This window comes from Plectropomus leopardus, chromosome 19 (assembly GCF_008729295.1).
Source record: "Plectropomus leopardus isolate mb chromosome 19, YSFRI_Pleo_2.0, whole genome shotgun sequence".
Taxonomy (NCBI): domain Eukaryota; kingdom Metazoa; phylum Chordata; class Actinopteri; order Perciformes; family Serranidae; genus Plectropomus; species Plectropomus leopardus.
In genome coordinates this window covers 27,844,131-27,870,330 of record NC_056481.1, presented here as the reverse complement: position 1 = coordinate 27,870,330, position 26,200 = coordinate 27,844,131, and the positions used below count along the sequence as shown (strand labels likewise).

Genomic DNA, 26,200 nt, shown 5'->3' with positions numbered 1-26,200 from the left:
AGAAACATCTTAAACTCCTACAAATGTCCTAAAATCTGAGAGATGTCCTGAAATCCAACAAATGTTATTAAATCCAACAAATGTCCTAAGATTCTATAAACTTCCTAAAAATCTAAGAAATGTCCTAAAATCCAAGAAAGATGGCTGCTGCAAATGGCCCCTGGCCTCCTGTCATTTTGCCCCCAAGTGACCCCTGAGCAAAGCAGGTTGAGTCTCCCTGATCCAGTCATTAATGGTAAACTCATGTTTTGGGTGTCAGGTAGTCTACAGTATGCCTCATTAAATAAAAATCTCCTGTAATGGATGAAAGTGCTATCAATGCTTTAATCACAGCATTAGTTTAAATTCAAATGTCTGCTTCATCAGAATGCTTCTGTTGACTCAAAGCGAGTTGTGTCTGTGTGGTCAGATCGTGGCTCGTGGTATGAAGGCCAGAGGATCAGGAGGCTCCATCGTCAATGTGTCAAGCCAGGCGTCCCAGTGCGCCCTCAGAGATCACACCATCTACTGTGAGTAACAGCATGCACCAACATGAACCTCCAGAGAGAGCTTAAAGCAGCTGTTAGAGCTGTTCAGTACATGAGCAAATCTTTAACCAACTCTTCAAGATGAACTGACTGTACTGAATCACAGTCACTGACTGAAACAGCAGCTTTTAGCAGTGCAGCTCCTGACTGGTGACCAAGAGCACCACTGTCATCTCCAGCAGGTTTACATAACAATACTCTGGTTAAAATATCACTACACCCCTAAATTAACATTTGTAAATCAATTACTTACCACTTGTCACGTTAAAGTTTTGAAGAAAACTTTATTTTTCTTGCATGCCTCAACAGTGAAAGAAGTGCCCAAAAAAAAGAAAAAATCTTGATGAACTGAAGTCATAGGGGTCCGCCTTTAGCCCTGTGAAACCTTGACTGACCTCAGTGTTCTTGTACAGCATTCAGACGCCTTTCATTAGTATTTACACCTGTGACATGTAAGCAAATTGAAAACTTTCATTAGTTTTTATACCTGTGACATGTAAGCAAATTGAAAACTTTCATTAGTATTTAAACCTGTGACATGTAAGCAAATTGGTTTGATTTCTTCAAAAACATGGAAAAACAATGCAGTCCACAACTTGGCATGAAATGTCCTGCTAGTTGCAAAAAATGTGTAAAAGGTGACAAGAAAAACCAAAGCTAAAAAAATCATTCACCTGAGAAAAATAGCAACAAAACTATATTTATAATTAGAGGGAAAAGTGTGAATTAATTTTAGCGTTATCAGGTCGTTTTCTGTTTCTGTCCTGTTACTTTTCTGTCTTTCTTTATTTCTGTCTTTCAGGTAACATTCTTGCTAATTTTGGATCATTTCTTGTTAAGTTGCTCACTGCCTTTGTCTCATGTTTTTGACAGAAATCAAGCCAATTTGCTTTGTTTTTACAGGGTTAATAACAGCAAAACTATATCACTATATCACAACATCCATTTACAACATTTACTTTCACAGCTCATGCAGTTTAATCCAAGTCTCATTTCTCCAGTCATATGCTCAGTACTTCCCAAACAGGCCACTCTTTCAGACAGGGTACTGAACTTAATGTGAAACATGTCTATGTGATCTTCAGAGCCAGACTTTATTGACAAAAATGGGAATATTTCCTTTCTGAACACAGAAGCTGCTGCTCTACCTTTGCCTGGATAAGAGCTGTTTGTGCTATTGTGTGGCTTTTCTGTTTTAAAGGGTTAATTCAAATTAAAAAAGTCACATAATAACACAAACAAACTCACTGATGGAGGCAGTGGTGTAAATACTTTCAGCAAAAATGCATGTTGGGAAGTACTGAGCGTAAGTATAAGACTTGGATAATTCTGCACAAGTTGTGTTAGAGTTTGTGAACAGATGTTTTGAGGTAGTTCTGTTGTTTTTAAACCCAGTCCCCAATGACGTCAGTTCATCAAGAGTTTTCTCAATTTTCTTTGTTCATCTGAGGCATGTGAGAAAAACAAAGATTTCTTTCACAAATTCAACATAACATGGAGTAGGTTGCAGATATACAAAAGATAATTTGGAGACTGATGTTTTCCTTTAACGCTAATCAGAAGACCTCACAGGCCAAAGAAACAGGATGATGTGATGGCTGAGCTGCACAGTGCTGAGCTGTTACCCCTATAAACACTAATAAACAGTGAAGTTGTCTTTCCCTCATGTACTGTTAACCCGCTTTTTTAATCAAGGTATACAGTGCCCTCAAATAATACTTTCAATAGCATAAAACATACAATACACATTGTTATATGCTTTTGATCACCATTAACCATTTGAAACCTGGATTGACACTGTTTTTTTGTGCAGTGTTTAGATGCTTTCACAAGCATTTAAATCTTTGAAACATGAGTAAATCACTTTTATTTCATGGCTAAAGAGGCAAGGAGCAACTTAAGATGTCTCACAAATTGCAAGAAATAGGAAAAGGTGACAAGGAACTGACCTGAAAATAAGCTCTTTTTTACCTGAGTAAACTGGTTTAATGTTTTTCAAAAAAACTGAGGAAAAAGTCAAGGGAAAGGCTTGCAAAAGACAGGGAGCTGATTTTCAGAATGAGGGTGCTGTCTTAGTGCAGGAATCTCTAGGCTCCATTGAATCCTGTGTGGCTCTTTTGCTGAAAGAAGGAGGGAGAAAAGGACAGGAAAGAGGGCCAGACATACCTTTATAGGCCTGGGTGGGAAACCACTTTGGGAGATGAGGTGTGTTTGGTACCCAACTTCAGTTATGAAACTTTGTTAGTTGTGTTAAGTTTATACTTCTCAAAGTGAATTACTCGCTTGGAAATTAGCTTTTGCTGTGGTAACCTCAGCATTTGTCTATAGTGTTTCATATGAAAGGCCTACAAATATTGATCCTTTTTTAATAATTTATCAGACTTTGATCCTTTGTCAGCTTGCCCATCCCTCTGTCCAAGGTTTTTCCTTTGTTTAAAAAGGTCTAGCTACTTCATTGTTCGATGTCATCACACTACTGTTAAAATAAGAGAGTGATTTTAATACAAAGAGTAAACCACTGCATGTGAATGCATGAATTAGTCAGATCTGTGCTCCTGAGGAGAGCCTTCATTAGGCTGTGTAATATTGCCCTCTACTGGATTCATACGTTAATGAACTGCATTAAACTAAAGCCTTCTGCGTTTTTATAACCCGCTTTGAAATAGTTCCTCCAGCACCCAGTGCTCCTATTGTAAGTTACCAATATACAATAACAGAATAATCCCCCATTAAGCCTAGTATGTTTCATTTTTCTAAATGATTTACCTTGTGATCTCATTCAGGTCTTTCAGCTTTCCTTCCTTTGCCATCAATGGAAAATCAGCTGAGCTGAAACATAATAAAGACAAATGGAGTCAACAGAACCACAAAGCTAAAAACACTCACCCTTAAATTACATTTCTGTTTACAGTAATGTTTTTACATTATTTATTGGTCTCAAATATGCTCTCTTAATCCTTATCAATACTAATATATCACAAAATAGCACTCTGCTATCAAGCACCGTTTTATCTTTAACAAAGCTGACATGTAACTCACACTTACTTGTAAAATAAATCACATAAGCCTTTTCTCCCCTTTAACTCCCCAATCTCGGCCTGTGTGATTCAGATGAGTTAGTTTGATCAGACACTTCGTCGCTCCAGCGTGTTTCCAGTCACTGCTGTGATCTCTGTCACCTAGACCGTCCCGTATCAGACAGTGGCTGTGTCTGAAACTGCCCACTACACTAGCAGTATGCATTGATTTGGTCAATATGCAGTATGCGAACAAAAGCAAAATCCACAGTATGCCAGAAATACTCGAATGTCATACTGATTCAGAAAAAATTCTCAGTATGCATCCATACTATGAATCTATTATAAATTGGACCAGTCTTCCCATGGATCCGTTATCTGTCTGCCTTGCCTACTGTTTCCCACAATGCATTGCGCGAAGAGCGCAACTGTTGCAATAGATCCATGAACTGTTGCTGTTGTGTCACCAGTGGCTCAAGCCCAGCCATTACACAGCTGATCAGACCTAACCCACCAGGTCCTTGGCTTGCCCTAGTGTTACACTTTATTAATTAGACCTTGTCAAAAACATATTTTTATCTTTTAAGGTAATTTACATTGCTTTTATCACACATACCAATGTATGCTAATGGGAGTACAATTATAAAGGCAATCTGAGCGAATTTAATCCTTAATTTTTAAATATTATTTATTTGACTTCTCATGCCTTCATTATAGTGTAGTTAGAGAGTGAGAAAAGGGGAAGCAAAAACGGGAATGACACACAGCAAAGGACCGCAAGCCGGAATCAAACCCGGGCCGCTGCTAAAAAAATCTATCCTTTTCGGTAAAGCAAGCTTTACTCACGAGAGTCGTCACAAGAGTCGTCACCAGTAAACCAGCCTGGGCTTTCACATGAACAACATAAAATCAGAAAGTTTAAAAGAGACAGAAACTCAGCAGTAATCACTTGTTTTCTCTATTTGAAATAGTAAATGGATGCTAAGCGGTAGCGGTTTTGCTATTGTTTGCTTCCGCTTTCAAAAACCGGAAACCAGCCATGCCTGGTTCAGCATTTGGCGGTTTACCAAAACCCGTCCATCACAGCTGCCCCCCTCCTGGGCTTCCTCAAAACTTTTAGTAACAATGCATGTACAGTCCATGGATGTATTTACAGCCTTGGGGGCAGGGCTTCATTCATTCCTATGAGAGCTGCTCAGTGGCGCATGAAGCAGAGAACACTCTTTTTCCGGGTTTAGAAAAGTGCAAAATACCCGGATCTACTGGCCCATAGAGCATGCGTAGAAGTGATTAACGACAGCCGAACGCATTGACTCCGACTCATTGGCTCACTCACACAGATCACCCGAGTGCTCGAAGCGAACAGCGCCAGTGCACAAGCATTGCTCTCGTAGTAGCTTAGCTTATTAGCAACAGCAGCTAATTGGCAGTATAACGACAACGCTGTTGGTTTTAATATTTACATGATTATCAGATAATGGTATATTTATCTCTCTCTCTATACACACACACATACACACACATATACATACACTCATCAGGGAATCATATTGTAATCTTGACCGGAGAAATCAAATTAACAGAATCGGAATGTGTCGTGGCCATAAAAAGGTATTAAAAGGTGGTGCCTTGTAATATTGCCCTGTGTTTTATTACACAGCTTAACTTTAAAAATTCTACGTTCAGTACCTTTTAGTAACTGTCACTAATGCTCCGCGCTGCTCACTGATTGATTACCGGTAGTTTGAATACAGACCGTAGACCGTATATACGGTTTTCTGATACAGACACGTCCATATTACAGGCTTTACATCCAACAGCGTATGGATGTGTTGTAAAATGGTTAAAATGATGAATTGTGATTAAAAAATGATGATTTACAGCAAAATATCCATTACTACGACCGGTACGAAGCCTGTGCTGTGTCAGAAACTCTTAGAGTTACACGCACGTTCTCACGGAAGAGTCCCACAGGTCTGATGCGCATTCATTTTATGTCTGGAGAAACACCAAATTCCAAATCTTGATTCGGAAAATAGCACATTTTACGTCTTTAGGACTTAATGTTTTTAATAATGGCTATAAAAAAATGCGTTCTGAAAAGTCAACATGTCTCAAAAAAAATTATCCAGTGAGGTCTATTTCCCAATGTTAACAAATGGGGAAAAGTCTTTCTGGGCCAGTGTGCATCACGTGACGCTGTAGTTCCACTTACGGCCACTATGTAAATTTTGCTTCAGAGGATGGCACACTTCTTGGGGGCTTGGTATAGTCCAAGTCCCCAGGAAGTGCGCCAAGCGCTGATGCAAAATTTACAGTGACCGAAAGTGAACTGGGAAAGAGACCTCCTTAAATCACTGGATAATTTTTTTTTGAGACATGTTGACTTTTCAGAACGCATTTTTTAATAGCCATCATTACAAACAAATAAGTCCTAAAGATGTAAAATGCGCCATTTTCCAAATGTAGAGATATTTCTCCAGACATTATATGAATCCACATCGGAACGCCACCGGGTGCATGCGCATGTAACTACGAAAGTGGCCATGTTAATCGCCAAACATGGCAAACCTTTCACAGAGGGTACGTCTATCAAAGACTGTGTCATGAAAATAGTGGAGAACGTTTGCCTCGAGAAGAAGCAAGAATTTGCTAATGTTTGCCTGGCTCGTAACACTGGCACAGAGAACAGAGCTGAAAAGGGACAACCGATGCAAGAACTGTCAGATACTGTATGGCTGGCAGATTAAGCTTTTTTGGTTGACATTATGAAGCATCTGAATGCGTGAACGTTAGTCTCCAGGAACAAGATGTAGAGGTGAGCTAGCTATATGCATGTATTAAGGCCTTTGGAACCAAGCTGCAACTTTTCCTAAGACACTTGTCTCAAATGGAACCCTGCACCACAGATTTCCCAGGTTTGCAAGAAGTTATGGACAGTTTTCCACAGAACAACATCGGTGCGCAAAGGAAGAGGTATGCAACATGTAGCATACCCTCCGAAAGATGGTAAGAGACTCGACTGATGGTTTTTAGTGTTTATTCCTTTCCACGAGCTCCACAATAAACCAACGTGAGAACTTGTAAGAAAAACAAAGAAAACAACAAATCGCATCTCTGTTACTATTTCCGTATATAATAACTGGTAAACAATCACAGTGCAAGCCTATCTGAATACTCAGCAATATATCGTGAGATCGCTAAACACATGAGCGACAAGCTAGCATAAATTTCCTGCACACACACATTGTCAAAAATATAGTTACAACCACACACCAACCTTGTGCCTCTTCAGGGGGTTGCTAAAATACACTCTGTTTCCGTCACCATTTCTGTTTTGCTGCTTCACATGCATTTTCCTTTGTTTACCTTACAGCCAACTTTATCATTTTACCATCAACTTGTTGATTCCGTGTTCATGGCTGAATTTTCCCGGCAACACACTATTAACCTGGAATTACGACATAGCGACCTTCAAAATAAAATCTTGCACTCTTAAGATGAACCCTTTTAGCGCTTAAATGAGCAAAATATACACATACATATAGATGAAATTAAATTTTTTAGCAAAACTCTAATCATGAAATATATTTATAAAGGAATCATCAAAATACTATTTGTTTCTCCCAAATGAACTTATAAACAGTGCAAGCTGCCCTCTGGTGGACAAAACGAGAAACAGCAAGCACAAAACACAAAGTGGGTTTGCTACACTCCCACCAAAATTATGAGTGTTTCACATTAAATGATGTGAACGAAGAATAATTTTCTCAGTAAGAGTGTCATTGTCTTTATGTAGCCACAGTTTAAGAAGCTTCAAACAGCAGAACTAACTTCTGCACTGGGCGTTCTTATATAGAAGGTTTGGCAAGACGCTCACCTTTCTTGCTCAGACTCTTATCTCCTACAGAGATTTTCACCCTCCTCACAAGTCCATCCTTACCATGACAGTCTCTATGACTCTTGCGAGTCTCCATTCACCTCTGGGTAACAGTTCATCTTTGTCCATCACTATATCACCCACCATTAAATTTCTCTTTGGCGTGTGCCACCGCTGTCTGGTAGCGATATTGTGCAGGTATTCTCGTTTCCACCTGCTCCAGAACTGGTCTGCAAGAAACTGCACACGACGCCATCTTTTTGCTCCATATAAGTCCTCTTTAGGGAACGTGCCTGGTGGAGGGAGTGCTGTACTGGACTTCATGTTGATCAGGTGATTTGGGGTGAGTGGTTCAAGGCTGTCAGGGCAGTTCAAGTTATCAACAGTGAGGGGTCGACTGTTGACTATAGCCATAGCTTCGTACAATACAGTCCTTAATGAAGCATCACTGAGCCTGCCTTGAGAAAGAGACAGAGTAGAGCTCAGGACACTTCTGACAGTCTTTATCTGGCGCTCCCACACACCTCAAGTGTGACTGGCGTGGGGTGCATTCATGATGAAGTCGCACTGTTTCTGTGACAGGAATGTGTTCAGTCTCTGTGTGTCAAGCTCTTGCAATGCTGTTTTGAATTCATTCTTAGCACCTACAAAATTAGTGCCCTGGTCACAATGAATTTGACGAACTGCACCTCGAAGGGCAATAAAGCGTCGCAGGGCGTTGATGAAGGTGTCAGTGGACATATCCTCTAACATCTCGATGTGAATGGCTTGTGAGCAAAAGCAAGTAAAGAGCAGGCCGTATCACTTATGCTGCTTCCTTCCCTGTGTAGTCGTGAAAGGGCCAAAGCAGTCCATTCCACAGTATGTGAAAGGAGGGGAGGGCTCGACACGTTCAACAGGTAAGTCACTCATTCTTTGACACTCTGCAGCTCTTCTGAGTTTACGACAAGTTACACACTGATGGATGTATGATGCCACTGCTCTGCTCATTCCTGGAATCCAATATCCGCTGCCTCTGATTTCATTGATTGTGAATCCTTTTCCTTGATGTTTTGTCCTTTCATGGTTGTGAGCGATTATTAACTTTGTCACGTGGTGCTCTTTAGGAATGACAATTGGATGCTTGAAAGAGTCAGTGAGTGATGAGTGGCAGAGTCGTCCTCCCACCTTAAGGAGACCATCTGCGTTGAGAAAAACATCAAGGTGGTGTAATTTGTTGTGACGCTGTAGTTGATTACCTTTGCTCAACAACTTGATTTCCTCTTCATACGTTTGTCTTTGCAGATCTCTGATGATGACATGCTCAGCACTTTCTCTTTCGCTCACTGTAGAAAGGGTGTGTGATGTCACCCCTTTTGCTCTCCGAAGCAGACGGGCTACAGCTCTGGTAGCTCGGGACCATGATGAGAACTTGGACAGACGGTCGACAAGACTCTTTATTTCTGTGGTTTTTGTTTGCAGGGTTTGTGCCTTTTTGACTTCCGGATCCCCGATGGAGAGGTCTGGTACTGCATCATTTACTCTGGGTATCTCCCTTTGCCAGAGAAACATGGGGCCGGTGAACCAGTTGGATGCAAGTAGGTCATTCACAGTTTTACCTCGCGATGCTCCATCTGCTGGATTCTCATCCGTAGGGACGTAGCACCACTGCTGGGGATTTGTGGAGTGGCGGATTTTCTGGACCCGGTTGGCGACAAAGGTGTGAAATCTCCGAGCATCATTATTTATGTAGCCTAACACCACCTTTGAATCCGTCCAAAAGTATTCTTTCACATCAACAATTCTCAATTCTTCTCTGAGCATGTTGCTGATGGAGACTGAAATCACTGCTGCGGTTAATTCGAGCCGTGGTATTGTAGTCACCTTCATAGGGGAAACACGAGCCTTTCCCATCACCAGTGAGCAGTGAATCTCTCCTTTCTTGTTCTTGACTCTCAGATAAGAACATTGGCCGTATCCACTGGTGCTCGCATCTGAGAAGTGGTGTAACTCAGTTTCAACAACTTCCCCAAAGTTGGCAGGTAAGTAACAGCGAGCTATTTTTACCTTTTGCAAGTTGATGAAGTCATGTTTCCAACTCTCCCACCGTGGTTTGAGCCTTTCTGGCAGGGGTTCATCCCAGCCGGTGCCTTGGTTGCACATTTCTTGAAGGATTCTCTTCCCGTTGAGGACATATGGTGCGAGAAAAGCCGAGAGGATCATATATGGAAGCAACAGTTGATAATATGCCTCTACGTGTGGCTGGTTGGTCCTTTAAGGTGCTGTTGAATCTGAGGCAGTCCTCGTTTACACTCCATTGGATTCCTAAAGCTCGCTCCAGTGTGTCACTGAATGTCAAATCCCTGTCTTTGCCTCTGCTGCACACTCTGATGGGGGAAGGCTCTGCAACACAGCATGGTTATTTGACACAAATTTGTGGAGACGGAGACCACCTTTCATGCATATCTCCCTTGCTTCCTTTGCCAACTGAATGGCCTTTTCCACAGTGTCGGTACTTGTTACCCCGTCGTCCACATAAAAGTCTTTTGCAACGAATTGGGCACCTGCTGGGTGTGAGTGGCTGTGCTCTTTTGCTAAATATTTAAGTCCATAGTTCGCACACCCAGGCGATGACACCGCCCCGAAAAGATGTACTTTCATACGGTACTCTTGAGGTTGTGTGGTGGTATTTCCATCCTTCCACCAGAGGAACCGGAGGTAGTTGTGGTCTTCCTCTTGGACGTGAAACTGGTGAAACATTTTCTCTATATCACACAGAAGAGCAATGGGATGCTGTCTGAACTGTATGAGGATGCCTGTCAAGTTATTAATCATGTCTGGCCCTGGGAGCAGGTGTTCGTTTAGGCTAGTGCCACAGTATTTTGCAGAGCAATCGAACACAACACGCAGTCTGTCAGGCTTCTGAGGGTGATATATGCCGTGATGTGGAATATACCACCGCTCACCTTCAGCTCCATCTGTCGGCACCTCTTCCACGTCACCTCTCTGTATGATTTCCTTCATGTACGTTGTGTAATCTCTTTTGTATTTCTCATCTTTGCTGAACTTTCGCTGTAAATGGTTGAGCCTGATTTCAGCGAGCCTTTTGTTGTCAGGTAAAGATGGACGTTCTTTAAAAGGAAGAGGCATTTCGTAGTGACCCAGGGCATTTTCCTTTATTCCATCTTTGAGTTTGCTCAAGAACATGAGGTCCTCTTGTGAGACAATTTTGTCATCTCCTTTAGTGTCCTTGAAGTCTGACTCCAGTACACTTATCACATCCATTGGCGTTACTGGAGGGAGTTCTTTTACTGCAACTCTGTGACACAGACTGGATTGACTTTCATTGAGGCCAGGTGTGGAGCAGCCCACAATACTCCACCCCAAGTCTGTGAGGATGGCATAGGGCTCGTTGTCCATTCCATCAATCATTTGTCTGGGTTTTATTGCTCTGGGACAGTTGTACCCGATGAGGAGTCCCACATCACAGCTCAGGAGAGGTGGCATCTGATCTGTGATTGCTGCTAGGTGAGGCCATTGTTTTGCTGTTTTATGGGTAGGTATGTGATCACGATTCAGGGGGATGCAGTCTTTTGTGTAAGAAGGAGGAAGGTCGATGTAAACACTTGAACTATAGCCTCTGACGCGGAGTCCCTCTACTCTCTCACTTTTCATAATCATGCTCTTTCCCAACATAGTAGTAAGCCTCAGTTGTACAGGAAAAGTGTTTGGTTGCAGTTCATCACTTACTTCTCTCTCAATGAAGGTGCTGTCACTCTGGGTGTCTAGCAGTGCATAGACGAGCTGCTCCTTGGATGGCTGCATAGCAGAGGAGACCCACACAGGTACGATCATGGACGTGTTGCATGACTGATCTTCTTTAGTGACACAGAGTGGGCTAGCAGTCACAATTTCATTTGCACAGTTTGAAGCTGCATTCACATTAGCTGTAGATTTCTTTCTGTCCATGACTACAGGTCTGTCCTTTTCCTCATGTCTTTTGTAGTTTTCATCATGTAGACAGGTGGGATGCCTTCCTTTACACAGCTCACAAGTGTGACGGTGACGACATACTTTGGCACTGTGACCAGGTTTGACACATCCATAACACAGCTTATTGTCTTTTATGAACTCTCGTCGTCGTTCATTGAGGGAATTTTCCTTGAAACTTGTACACTTGGGTAGTTGATGCTTGTCGTCTTTGCACCACATGCAGGAAGGCCTTTCTTTTCCAGCATTTGACCTCGAATTTTCAGTGTTTGCGTTTGTTTGAGTGCTGAAGACACTTACTTTGTTTCCCTTTGTTTCATTTGTGCTTCTTTTGACATAGGATGAGTTAGATGAGTGCAGAGCATGCAGGGACGTGATTGGATTACATGCTATCTCCGCTTCAACTGACACAAATGCAGCAAAAACTTCGAAAGTGGGAAAGTCTTCACCTTCCATGAGGGCTATTGAGACCTGGCGGTTCCAGCGTGCTGCTAGCCAATCTGGGACTTTCTGTGTCAGCTTTTGATTCTCTTCACAATCATTCAAGATTTCCAAACCTTTCACGTGAGGCATGGCTTGGAGACAGGCATTTAGGAAATCAGAGAAAGCCCTTAATCCTTCAGCGTCTTTGTTTTGCACCTTTGGCCATTTTGACAGCTTGTCCCTGAAGGCCCTTTGGATGACGAATGGCTGCCCGAAGCGCTGGTTGAGCTTATTCCATGCATCTTTGTATGCTTCATCATCGTCTCGGTAAAAGGTGCCTTCAATACATTTGTGGGCAGGGCCGCTGACATATTTCTTTAAATAATAAAGTTTGTCGGCTGGCGAAATACCTTTCCTGTCTATCAATGACATGAATGAAGCTCTCCATTCAATGTAGTGGATAGGGTCTCCACCAAACACAGTGGGCATTGGCATGGGGAGTCTGTTAATGGTTATGCTGTCTTATATCGCTTGGGCTAGAGAGGAGATGTCAGTGGAGGGATTTGGTGGGGCGATGGAAGGGCTTTGGTGATGCACAAAGGGAATAACAGGGTCTTGTCTGATGTATTGACTGTCTAGTTGCTGTAAGGGCTGACTGTCGGCTTCCTGTCTTATTTCTCTGTCGTAGCTCTCTAGTCTGACACGTGCCACCTGTATGTCTCTTTCTGCTTGTAAACGTTCCAACTCAAACTCCATCATCCTTATTTTTTCTTTCTGCTTTCTTTCTTCCTCCATTAGTTTACATTGAGTCTCCTTTGCAGCAAGCTCTGCGGCTGCTTCAGCTCTTTTTGCGGCCATGACTGATTCAGAAGAATAACTGTTAGCTGACTGAGAAGCAGTGCCATATATGGAGTGGGCATAGTCATGAGCCTGTAGCTCACGGAGTTTCTGCCTTTCACGCTCTGCATCAAAGTCATCATCTATTCCAGATAAGCGTTCATTTATTATTTTTATAATGTCTCTGGTGACGGCATCACAAGCATCCATTTTGCGTCTTAGATCCGTAGATGGTGTTGTACCTTGTCTTATTTCGTGGTAAACTTTCATTATGTCATCCTTTCCATTTTCAATGTTGTCTGCCATTTTAGCCAGTTCCATATCTGACATGGATTCCTTTAAATGTTCTTTGGTTGATCTGATTTGAAGTTTCCATTGTTCATAAAGACTAAGCAGCCTCTTTCTCTTTTTACTCTGTTCTTCGTTCTGATAGGCAAGAAATTTCTCTGTGGGTACACTTTTGCGTGTTGAATGACGTAATGTCTTTAATTCCTGGATGTCCTCCATTTCATGTTCCAGCTCAACTAATTGTTTTCTTTTAGTCTCAGTTAGCTCCTTTAATCCTGCCTTGACAACAATCCTTCTTCATCTCCTTGATTTAATAATCCTCTATTTTCCTCAATTTCTGCCTTTAGTTTATTTATCCGTTCCTTTAAGGCATCCATTTTGACTGTAGTTGTCTTCCTTACCGTCCCATGACCATCACTTCACCATACGATGCTGCAGCGCTGCTCTGTGCCTTGCCGTGATATTTGATTGTAGAGCTCACAGGCAGCTGATGTTGCATACAAGTTGTCACTGGGTCCCTCTCTGGGTGAAGTTCTCACTGTAGCATACCCTCCGAAAGATGGTAAGAGACTCGACTGATGGTTTTTAGTGTTTATTCCTTTCCACGAGCTCCACAATAAACCAACGTGAGAACTTGTAAGAAAAACAAAGAAAACAACAAATCACATCTCTGTTACCATTTCCGTATATAATAACTGGTAAACAATCACAGTGCAAGCCTATCTGAATACTCAGCAATATATCGTGAGATCGCTAAACACATGAGCGACAAGCTAGCATAAATTTCCTGCACACACACATTGTCAAAAATATAGTTACAACCACACACCAACCCTGTGCCTCTTCGGGGGGTTGCTAAAATACACTCTGTTTCCGTCACCATTTCTGTTTTGCTGCTTCACATGCATTTTCCTTTGTTTACCTTACAGCCAACTTTATCATTTTACCATCAACTTGTTGATTCCGTGTTCATGGCTGAATTTTCCCGGCAACACACTATTAACCGGAATTACGACATAGCGACCTTCAAAATAAAATCTTGCACTCTTAAGATGAACCCTTTTAGCTCTTAAATGAGCAAAATATACACATACATATAGATGAAATTAAATTTTTTAGTAAAACTCTAATCATGAAATATATTTATAAAGGAATCATATCAAAATACTATTTGTTTCTCCCAAATGAACTTATAAACAGTGCAAGCTGCCCTCTGGTGGACAAAACGAGAAACAGCAAGCACAAAACACAAAGTGGGTTTGCTACACAACAGCCATCATCTCTTTGGTTGGATTTAAACGAACACTTTTGGGATTTTGCAGCTATTGAAAAGGACGTGTTGCTTTTGTCCTCTCCCTTCTCCATGGACGCTGACGATGCTCTGCCACAGATGCAGATGGAGCTCATTGATCTGCAGTGTGACAATCAGTGGCGCAGCAGACACCAGCAGCTTTCTCTTGTTGACTTTTACCATCAGTTGGATAAAGGCAGGTTTCCAGAAATGCAAACATTTGCAAAGACAATGCTGAGCTTATTCGGCTTCACATATTTGTGTGAGCAGAGATTCTCTGTCATGAACTTTAACAAAAACTGCTTGAGGTCAAGACTAAGTGACTTCCACCTACGTGACATTCTACACATCTCAACCACTACCTTCAAGCCAGACCTGGCCTGTCTACTGAAATCCATATCTCAGTATCACCCTTCTCATTAGTGTCATTAAGTTACCTGTTTCTAGGTCAACCTGAAATTCTGAGTGTTTTGAATGGTAACATCTGTTACTATTAACTGTGAAAAGCAAAATATATGCACTTGGACTTATGGCACATATTGTATTAAACTTTTGAATAAGGTTTGCCTTTAACTGCTGGTGTTCTTTTGCTACCTGTTGTTGTGACACAAAATATTACTTTCTGAATTATCTTGTGAAAGACAAGAGTAGGAGTCATATGTTTTAAACTTAAATGTTAACAGACTTTGCATTACTCATAATAAGTAAAGTTTAAAATGAACATGAGGTTAAGATTTTTATTAACTTCAACAGGTATTCCACACAGTGTGTTTTGTTATCTGACTCCATTTTTGAAATAAAGGCAGAATTGTCTTTACTAAGATTTGTTCATGCCTGAGTGGCTTAGATTTGATTACATTGCCATTTAAAAAATGCTAATTGTGACAATGAAAATAAAATTGTTATAGAACAGTGCATTTGTATGTAACTTTTATTGTTTAAAATAATGTCAGAAAGGATCATTGGCCCCGGGCATCTTCACATTATCAAATATGGCCCTTCCAAACTTCCAAAGAAGTTTGGAGACCCCTGGTCTATGGTCTGTAGATTCAAACAACCGGTTATCAGTAAGCAGCACTAGTGACAGTTATAAAACAATACTGAAGGTAGTATTTACTTAAAGTTGAGCTGTGTAATAATAGACGGGGCAATGTTACAAGACACCACCTTATATTATCTTTTTGTGGGCACAACACTTTTTTAATTCTGCTAATTTCATTTCTCCGGTCGTGATTACGATATGATTCCCTGATAAGTTGTATGTGTATTTGTGTGTGTGTGTGTGTGTGTGTGTGTGTGTGTGTGTGTGTGTGTAGAGAGAGATAGATATACCATTATCTGATCATCACGTCAAACCGACAGCATCGCTGTCGTTATATCACCGATTAGCTGCTGTTGCTAATAAGCTAAGCTACTATGAGAGGAATGCTCGTGAATGAGCGCTGTTCGCTTCGAGCACTCGACTCGGGGAACTTCTGTGAGTGAGCCAGTGAGTTGGAGTCAATGCTCGGGTACACTCGGCTGCACTCGGCCGCGTTCGGCTGTCGTTTATCACTGCTACGCACGCTCTATATGCCAGTAGATCTGGGTATTTGACACTTTTCTTCTTCTCTTCTTCCTGAACCTAAACAACTGACAGCTACATGATCAGCACCAACTAGCTGTCTGAACCTGTGCTTAAACCATACCATATTTACTCTTACACTAGTTAACAGATTTTGAATGGCCGTGAAACGGAGTGATACATGCAAAGTTAAAAGTCCTATTGATGTTGTACTCCTATATCAGCACTCATAGAATGGAACTCAACCAAGCAAATTGCTTGGTCGGAACTAACTGTTGTATAATTTTTGCATGTCACATTTAATAAACAAAGTGAAGATTTGTATTGTGTCTCAGTGCTGTCCACCAGAGAGCAGCACAGATCTGCCAACATTAAATACAAAGCACTGTCATTAGTGACATGACATATATTACATGAGGAGGACCAGGGGAGCTTTTAGTTGTTTGGATGGTGATAAATTGTCTAATCCATGATGAAAAACAGCAATTGCCTGTCTAGTCACAGCTGGGGTGTGAGAGCGTGGGCGATGCTTCAGCCATTTTCTTGTATGAATCTAAACTCATCACCGCTCTAGTTCAACATTTTCGCTGGCATCTTTGTGTAAATGACCTTCCTTCTCACCCTGGATATTTGTGTTCTTCTGGTTTCACGCCAGTCACATGACAGAGATGGCATGGACATGCCCACTCACTGACTGTGAATGATCAGGACAATGACCTGCTCTGTTCACACATGGGTTCAGTCGGACATCACACAGACGTTGTAGCAGCGAGCTGGCAGGATAAAGTCTGTTTAATGTCCAATCTAGCTGATTCTTGCTTTTGTCTTCTTACGTACAGCTCCTTCAGGTGACGGCTAGATAAGTTTAAGGTTGTAATGCACATGTGAAAGGGGCTTTGGTGTCTGATGGTAGCCATGACAGGCAGCATTAAAATAGCCTGCTGTGTGTCAGCTGTCTGGACGGACAGCGCTGTGGACATTTGAGGTGGACTCTGAATCCACAACACAGATTCTTCCAAACTAGTATACATACACTGTAAAATCTGACAAATTGCTCTTACTTAAAATAATCTTGGAACTGATTGCCTTGAAAATTGCAAGTAAATATAACAATTAATCTTAATTTATAATTACTTGCATCTAATTGTGAAGTTACTAAAAATTCAGGTATATTTACTTAATTTTGTGAAGTTGTTGCAATTAAAAAAAAACGCAAGTGCAAAGACCTTGTTCTTTCTAAGTGTGAGCATCTTCACAAAACCCAGTAAATATAACAACATTTTCAATAAACTTAACAATTACATATAACGTGGACATAATTTAAGACTAATTGTTATATTTACTTATTTTTAAGGCAGTAGGTTTGTTAGATGTTTTTTTAAAAGTAAAATCAACTTGTCAGATTTTATGGTGTACTGCTATTCAGCTGCCCAGGTTTCCATGTGCTGCAGTAAAGTTGCTGTTGTCTCTGTGTTCTTTCATTGTTCAGGTGCCACTAAAGCAGCCATGGACATGCTGACTAAAGTGATGGCTCTGGAGCTTGGACCCCACAAGGTACACTCACACTACACAGCACAGCAGTCTCTCTCAGTCATCTGGACCACAGCGTGGCTTATTAGAGTTTACAGCAGGCTACGTCTAGTTTATGTTCACTGAGTGGTGAAAAAAGTTGGAACTCCTCTATGTTCTAATGCAAGCAGTCAAACCACGATATGCATTTCATATGCATTAGTACAGCAACTTCTCCTGTCCACGCTCACTACAAGTCCTACTGCCTCTGATACTTAACCCTTTGAAATCATTTTACCTGTGCTGCGTTCAGATCACTTTCACAAACTATTTACTATTGGGGCGGCTGTGACTCAGAGGTAGAGCAGGTTGTCTTCTACTCAGAGCGTCAGCTGTTTGATCCCCAGCTCCTCCAGGCAACATGTCGAAGTATCCTTAGGCAAGATGCTGAACCCCAAATTGCTCTCAATGCTGCGTCATGGGAGTGTGCATGCGTATGAATAGTTCCTGTGTAGCAGCAGCAGCAGCAGCAGCAGCAGCAGCAGCAGCAGCCCTGGCCACCAGTTTGTTAATGTGTGTGTAAATGGGTGAATGTTACATGTAGTGTAAAAGTGCTTTGAGTGGTCAAAACAGTAGAAAAGCATTATGCAAGTACAGTCCATTTACCATTTAACCCTGGAAATCCACGCAAATTGGTTACATTTCTGTTGAACTTGAATTCATGTGCCCTCCAGTGCCATCTAGTGGGTGCTAGAAGTACTACATCATGTGAAATATCTCACTCCAGGGTCCAAACTTTATGCGTGCGTTATTTGACTTTAACAGAAATGAACAACTGCTTTAGCTGTAATTCACCAGTACCCCGACATCCGTGGGGATGCGAGGGCCCTTTCATTGCCGCTTGCAGCTTTAGTTGAGGTCTGGAACTCCTTATCCATGATGAATTTTAAAGTTATTTGTCCAAAGCAAAGAGCTATATTCAACTTCAAACACGGTTGAAGTATCAGATGCATTGGCTTGATCTGTTAAAACACTTACTCATAAACCATAAGATTGTAAGTTCAAGTTCAAGGGAACATCAAAAACATGCTAAGTGTTAGAAGGTTTGGCTCAGTGGGTAAATCAGGCGATTTGTGTGCCCAAGGTTGGTGGTTCAAGTCTTATCTGGGACAGGTGAATTTTGAAGACTGCTGTCCAAAGCACAGAGCTGAAGGGAACGCCGAATATATGAAGTTGGGTTGAGAGACAGGAAGTTGAGTGAAGGTAAAAGATGGAGGTAGAGGATGGACGAGAGGACGTGAAAATAGGTATAAGAACAGGTTAAGAAAAGGGTCAGAAGGTAGAAAGTAAGGCACTGGAATAGGAAAGTCAGGACAGTGGCAGAGTAATGAGGTAGGAAAGTCAGGAAGATAGCATGACGCAGCCTAGCGCATCTGGAACCATGAAAAAAGGGGATGTTACACCCCTTAGGTCTTGAACGACAGGGAGCAGTCTGAAAACAAAGGAAATCAGGTACATCATCGTACTTTGCAACAAACACTTAAAACAGTTAAAAAACACAGGATTGTCTCCCTGTCTCCTGAATTTTCTTATACTGAATACTGAATTTTCCCTGCCAAGAACTTAGTTGATTATTGGCCTGGCTCATATATCAGTCAAGTTTTCAACAGACATCACTGCCATTACTGAATTTTACATTTCAACACCATATGATCCTTATATCAGCAGAGCAGACAGAAACATGTATATCAGCCGATATTTTATTTTATTTATACCATAAAATAAAGTTTGGCTGTAGATTCATACAGTTTAGACACCGATTGTGATATTGCAGAATAAATTAAGGCATGTAAAGTTGAGTGATTAACCAGGCAAAGTTGTCCCAAAACAGGTAAAATCAGTATCGGCAGATGCGTCTGTTGAAATCAAGGAATATCGCTGAAGAAATGTCAAAGTGAAATCTGACGTAATTAAGAAACTGTGATGCAATAACACAATTGTCTCCTTGTCTCCTTGTCTTGTATATGTAATGTTTTCCAGCTGACACTTAGACTATTTTTGGCAGTCCTTTTTCCCCTGTGGTTTGGACAGCTGCTTGTAAAATTCACATGCCTTGGGTGAAGTTTGAAATAATGGTTTTGAAGACTGCAGGCAAGCCCACTAACCAACTGAGCTAAACCTTCAGACACTTCAACTGTGTTTTAAGTTGCCCTTCAGACTCTTCTCTGGGAAGCGGCCTGTAAAGCTTACCTGCCCTGGATAAGGTTCAACCTCAACATTCCAAATAGGTTTTTTGTTTATTAATTAATTAATTAATCAATTAAATTTTATTTTTATGGTTTGGTCTACAAATTATGTACACCAAGATGACATGGAATTTGTGTCCCCTCCACTGCCACTTAGTGGCTGCTGGAAGTACCACATCATGTGAAATATCCCACTCCAACCTCTGCATGCATAATCCAGCTTTCACAGAAATGAACGACTGCTTTAGCTGGAGTTCACCAGTACCCCGACATATGTGGGGATGCGAGGGCCCTTTCATCACTTCTTGCAGCTTTAATAATGTCTTTGCTGTTGAAGGACGTAGTTTCATAATGAGATGTTTAAGGGTGTTTTCATTGATTGAATGTTGGAGTGCTTTTAACTGAGTGCCAGTGTTGTGTTTTAATCAGATCCGTGTGAACGCTGTGAATCCCACAGTGGTGATGACTGAGATGGGTCGCCTTGGCTGGAGCGACCCTGAAAAAGCCAAAAGCATGATGTCTCGCATCCCTCTGGGCCGCTTTGCAGGTCAGACCCACAGGCTGCATATACATCGTCAAGACACTTGTGCGTTTACATGATATTAGAAAAATTATTGTGTCAGTCCAACTAAAACTGGACTTTAAACAATGTAACATATTAACATCATAGTCTGACTGAAATTGGATTGAATCAAATTTCTCAAAGTTGGAATAACACACCCAGATAATGAGGTTGGAAGCGGACCTATTCCGTCACGTAAACAACTCAGTCAGACTTTAACTGGACTAGATGTTCTGTGCATGGTCCTATTCAACGCGCCTATTCACAGCAGGCAGGTGTACCTTAGCCCTTAAATTGCACAAATTGAAATTGCGAGTACAACATACGCATAATTGAAACGCATCAATTTGGAAAAAAATGTTTTTATCGCAAAAGGTTTTTACGCTCACGAGGTGTTATTTTAGGCAATTCGAAATATATTGCAAAACTGCGATGGAATCACTTTTTTCGCTTTTATAGTTAATATGATGTGCAACACCGGGCGGTTGTAATGCGACTTTGTGGATGCCAACCGCCATTAAACCCAAAGAATAAAAAAAAGTACAACAAAGTCACATGACGTCCTACAAAACATGGTGCGGTATGTGTGGACAGAGGAAGAGACCAAGATCTCCTTAACTCTGATACGCGACAAAGAAATTACACTGATATCAGATTGGCTTTATTGAGTGGCTGCAATAGAAGTAAACCTGCTGATGTTTTGAACATCCATCACCATGGTTATCGGAATGTTATTGCAAGAGATGTTGCATAATAACACTCAATTGAGACGTGGTCACCTTGCAATTGTTTTTTATTGAAATCTAGAAAATATCGCTGAAGTTTTGTGAAAATCTGTAATGGAAACCAAGCTACTGTTTCAGCATGGTTACTGCCACCACTGCCATCTTAAAGGTGAGACAACTCTGTCTTTCCCTTCTATTATCATACGTTTTAGACAGAACAGCAAGGTGCGCAATATTTCTGACTCAAGCCTTTGAAAACTGAGCAAATTGGCTTAATTTCTTTAACATGTGCGCAACCAACATGTTTTGAATTTTGCACTTTGCATGTAGATAAGGCACTTTATCCCATGCACTTTATGCCCAGTTAACATTGCTATTGTCACTGCACTTTTGTCCTCTGTATATATTGTTGTATTGATTTTTCTCCCGTCTTCCGTTTTTGTCCCTTTTCTTTCTTTCTTTTCTTTATAGTATATACATATATATATTATCTAGTACCTGCCAAGAGACTACAAATGTAAATTAGCAGTTAGCAGTTACTATGCTGTGCCCCCTTTAAAAAAAACATTAAATAAATAAATGAATTAATTTCTTTTGCTAATTTGGGGTAACTCCATGTTGAGTTGATCATTGCCTTCCCATTTTTTTTAAAAGAAATCAAGCCAATTTGCTGATGTTCCAATTAATGAATCAAGTACGAGTCAAATCCTCCTGCCAAAAAACTCAACAATGGTTGCCAGATACTATTCCTTTGTAGAATGTTTATGTTGTAATATATTATATATATAATCTAGCTTTCACATTGCTCTTTGCCTCTTTACTTGTTTTATATCTGTTGTGTTTATGACATGATTTCTTTTCCCTTTCTGTTTTTTCTGCTATTTAAGCTTTTTTTAATTGTATTTTTTGTATTTAATGTTACTAGTCCTTTGTTGTTATGCAGCCACTGCTCAGCCTCCTCCCAGAGTTCATGGCAGGCTGCTGAAAGGAGGCTGATAGTTAATTCAGATTCAGGAATGTGGATTCACCCTCTCCTGCCCATTCCGTCCCCATTTGTTATGTGGATTCAGACAGGGTTTGTTATGTCCTCTTATATCTGGAGCACAGCTGTGCTCACAATCTCTGCTATTCAGTTTGACTGACTCAGTCATTGTTGGAGTCACCAAGACTGACTGGTCACCAGTTGTCTTCATGGTTTACATGGACAGTCAGGATCTCGAGGTGCAGCCAAAGACTGCCTTTAAATCTAAATGTATTGTTACTGTCAGCTTGGATATAAATGAGATACCTGTAGGGGTGAAATTATTTAGTGTATATACACACCTACACTTCATAAATGTGTCAACGGTGCTCCTTTGTGTGTGTGTGTGTGTGTGTGTGTGTGTGTGTGTGTGTGCAGAGGTGGAAGACGTGGTGAACAGTATTTTGTTCCTGCTGAGTGATAAGAGCAACATGACTAACGGAGCCACGCTGCCGGTGGATGGAGGTTTCCTGGCCTGCTGACCAACATGAGCCCCGTCTGAGTTAACGGTCCAAATGGAGGTCAATTTTAGTCCGTAAATAAACTCAACCAACCTCTGACTTTTCTTTGTTATTTGTGCTTTTTAATGTGATATTGGAGAATGTTTATTTGCCAGTTATGGTAATGATTTTGATTATAACTACAGAGGGCTTAGCATGTTTCCAGATAAACTCAAAAACAAGTGTGAGTAATAAGGAAGTAGGAGGTTATTTCACAGCTTGTTGGAAGAACACAGACATATAGCAATGTGTATTATGGATGGTAGTGTTATTTTCACTTGGTCAAAACCCCCACCCCATGTCGTCCAAAACATCATAGTGTAGTTATAGTATAGCACGTCATAAACTAAGCATGAAAATGTCAGTGTAGTATCTCACCCAGAACAGCAACAGAAAAAAAATAATTGCATTGTATGTCGTCCAAAATGGTATAAAAATGTCAGTATAGTATGTCATCTAAAACGGCATAAAAATGTCATAGTATAGTATGTCGTCCAAAATATCATAAAATGTCACACTATAAAAGTATGTCTTCCAAAATAGCATAAAAAAGTCATACTGTAGTATAGAAAAAATGTCAAAGTACAGCATGTTGTCCAAAATATCACTAAAATGTCATACTATTGCATGTCGTCTAAAATCACATAAAAATGTCATACTATTGTATGCTGTCCAAAATACCATAAAAATGTCGTACAATAGTATGTTGTCCATAATAGCATAAAAATTTAATACTATAGTATGCCTTCCAAAATACCATAAAAATGTCATACTGTAGCATGTCGTCCAAAATATCATAAAAATAGTATGAAAATGTTAAACTGTAGTATTTTGTCAAAAAAGCATAAAAATACAATAGCATGTTTTTCAAAATACCATTAAAATATTGTGCTATTATATAAGAAATATAATTGCACAAACTTTTAATGGTCATTTTTTATGCCATTTTGGTTCTTCCAAAATGTCATACTACAGTGTGTTGTCCAAAATAGCATAAAAAATTTCATAGTACAGGTTGTTGTCCAAAATATCATAAAAAATGTCATACTATACTTAGCTGTCCAAAATTGCATAATAATGTCATACTATAGCATGTATTCCAAAATAAAGATAAATGTTATACGTAATAGTTCGTCAAAGCATAAAAATTTAATACTTTAGAATGACGCTGAAAATATTAGAAAAATATCATAGTATAGTATGTTTTCAAAAATTGCAAAAAGATGTCATTCTGTAGTATGTTGTCCAAAATATCATAAAAGTTTCATTCTATAGCATGTCATTCAAAATATCATAAAAATAGCATGAAAATGTCATAGTATGGTATGGTATGCAAAAACATTTCGTGGTTCCAGATTCTCATATATATTGTATGTATGAGGACCTGCTGTTTTTCCTTTGAATTATTTTAATTATTTTGATTCATTAGATGCAAACCTTTTTGCATAAGTGCTTTTACTTTTAATAGTTCAATACATTTCCCTGAAATCACATTTACCTTAGTTTATTTAACAGTAGAGACCTTCATCAGCTTCACAACTGCAGAAGTTCTTCTTACAGTCTTTCTGGTGTCATGTTTCCATTCTTGTTCCTGTGCCAGAGTCTTTACACAGCACAAAACCTGCCCTTATATAGTGTTTAGGGGGAAAGTAGTGGAATAAAGGTTTACTGAAATGTGAAAAACCCTAGTACAGATACTCCCAAAAAAATAATCTTCTCTAACAAAGAATTATCATTTCATTACATGACACAAGTGTGTGTGTGTCTGTGGTTGTAAAGAGCGAGAACAGGCTGCGTGAAGAACAAATCATGACACGAGGCAGAGTACCTTACATATACATTTGTATTTAGTATACAAAAAATTGAAATATTTCACCACACAGACATGTGAAGTAATAAAAAATAAGACAAACAGTTGGAACAAGTATACAAGTCATCTTACATTACATACGTACATGGCCAATGCATTTCATCATACAACCTCTCCTAAGAATTACAGTGGGTCAAAGAACCAGAGAACTTCCATGCAATAGTAGATTAGAATTTTTTGCTGCGTTTCTCATCTACATTTCAACACCTTAGCTAGGCAGGACCGCACAACATGATTCAACCACACAGTTTGCTATGCCAACCAAAGACAGCGTGACAGAGTGGACTGCAGTGCTGCGTCTTGCCACGTGAGGGAGACAGACACACTGCAGACCTGGAACCATACAGAAATGCATTTCATAAAGGTGCAATCTGCACTGTTTGCCACAACGACAAACTCCACAAAGATTGGCCCCTTTATTGTACACTGTTAGCAACACTTCTAACTTCAACACAAGCAACTATAATCCCTTTAGTTTGAATTGTTTTAGTTTTAAGAGCTAAATATTCAGGTACATGTAGATAGATATTCATAACGCATTCCTTTTCTAAGGATTATTCTGTACATCACTAGATGTCATTAATATCCATTTTTTCTTCCTTTATGTCCACAGATTGTTGAAAAGTCTTGTGTATTACTACAATACAATATGAAATAGTACCAAAAACTGGACACTAAAAAACTTGGCTTAAAACAATACTGTCTTTTATGCACTACCCCAAACTGTGAAACAAAGCCGTCTCACTGAGACCGACACTCATCCATACACACAAACACCAGCGCTCATATACATGCCTGTGACACACTCACTCTCACACACACACGCGCGCGCACACACACACACAGAAACAAAGACAAGATCTAAACAATGGGATAAATTAAGACAGAATATTTTAAGACCCATGCAAGCTCCTCCGTCCCCAGAGGCAGAACTCAGGCAGCAAGGTTGTACAGCCCCCATGTTTGGCATGCGTGTCTGTCACATGTTCACAGTTAGATGAAGTTACCCAAAGACACCAGGCTAAGATCAGATGTTTGTCTGAAGTACGAATCAAGTTTAGTTGTTTAAGAAACATGTCATTTTTTTAACCATAACATGACAACACACCTTTCTGACAGTGAAATGTTTCAGTAAGTAAAACAGTTTTAATTAATTTACTTCAAGGTTTACTTCGTAGCTTTATCCAGAGCCTTCAACTAGGCTTGGCCAGTATCACTGTATTTCAGTATACCAGGGTATTTAGAATTCCTGGATGTATGTTTCTCAGTATTGTCATAAATGCAGGCGCTCCTCTTTCTATCAAACTTATTGTATATAGAGCACAGCACGCACCACCAGAGTTCAGTCTCCGGTCTCTACTGGTGGAACAAGCAGCTGAGCTGAAAGGTGGAGGGAGAAGTTACAGGACTGTAAACAGCCAGCAGCCAGCAGGCAGATAGAGAGCATGGGGAATTACAGCATGTTTTTTTACATCTAACTTGGTAAATTAAGGATTTATTTCAACCAAACCAGACCCGGTGAATGTTGGGCCAGTGGACTTATTAACTGGATTGCTAACTAGACAAGTTATGTTGAGTTTTATTTTGTTTCTGTAAAGTTTGTAAGAAGTGTGTTTTATGACAGTTAACAAGGCAATTCAACCTTGTCAGTCTTCTGTGACTGAGGGAAAGTTGAATTCTAAAAGGTGGACAGTTGCATTTCTGTATTAAATAAGGAAAATAGGTGAGTATTTAACATTTTATGGGTTTTTATTGTGCATATATTAGTCTGAAAAGCTAAAAGTAAGTAGTGTATTTGCCATCTGTGGAGTGTAGGGGTTGGGGGATTAAGGTAAGATTAGGATTGAAGATTTGTGAAGACTAAATGAGAAAAATGTGCGAAGAGTTCAGATACACTGGAGAAGTCACCACTCTTACTTTAGACTGCCATGCAATGCTATGCTAGGTCTCTTCCATCCTTTTTTTGCCTTT

At 40.3% G+C, this 26,200-nt stretch overlaps 1 protein-coding gene across 2 annotated transcripts in view; it reads left to right on the top strand.

Annotated features, from left to right (window-relative positions):
• The window catches only part of dcxr (dicarbonyl/L-xylulose reductase), a 35,563-nt gene extending 13,144 nt beyond the window's left edge, over positions 1 to 22,419 (top strand). Inside the window, exons 6-10 of one of the 2 annotated variants that reach the window (XR_006106890.1) lie at positions 410 to 509; positions 17,286 to 17,350; positions 19,981 to 20,098; positions 20,921 to 21,007; positions 22,238 to 22,316. Coding sequence is in view for 1 of the 2 variants with exons in the window: in XM_042508489.1 (XP_042364423.1) it covers positions 410 to 509; positions 17,286 to 17,350; positions 19,981 to 20,098; positions 22,238 to 22,341 (387 nt within the window). In the remaining variant the exon portion in view is untranslated. Of the gene's footprint in view, positions 1 to 409; positions 510 to 17,285; positions 17,351 to 19,980; positions 20,099 to 20,920; positions 21,008 to 22,237 lie in introns of both variants that reach the window. The other variant, XM_042508489.1, reaches the window with a different exon arrangement.
• The last annotated feature ends 3,781 nt before the right edge of the window (positions 22,420 to 26,200 follow it).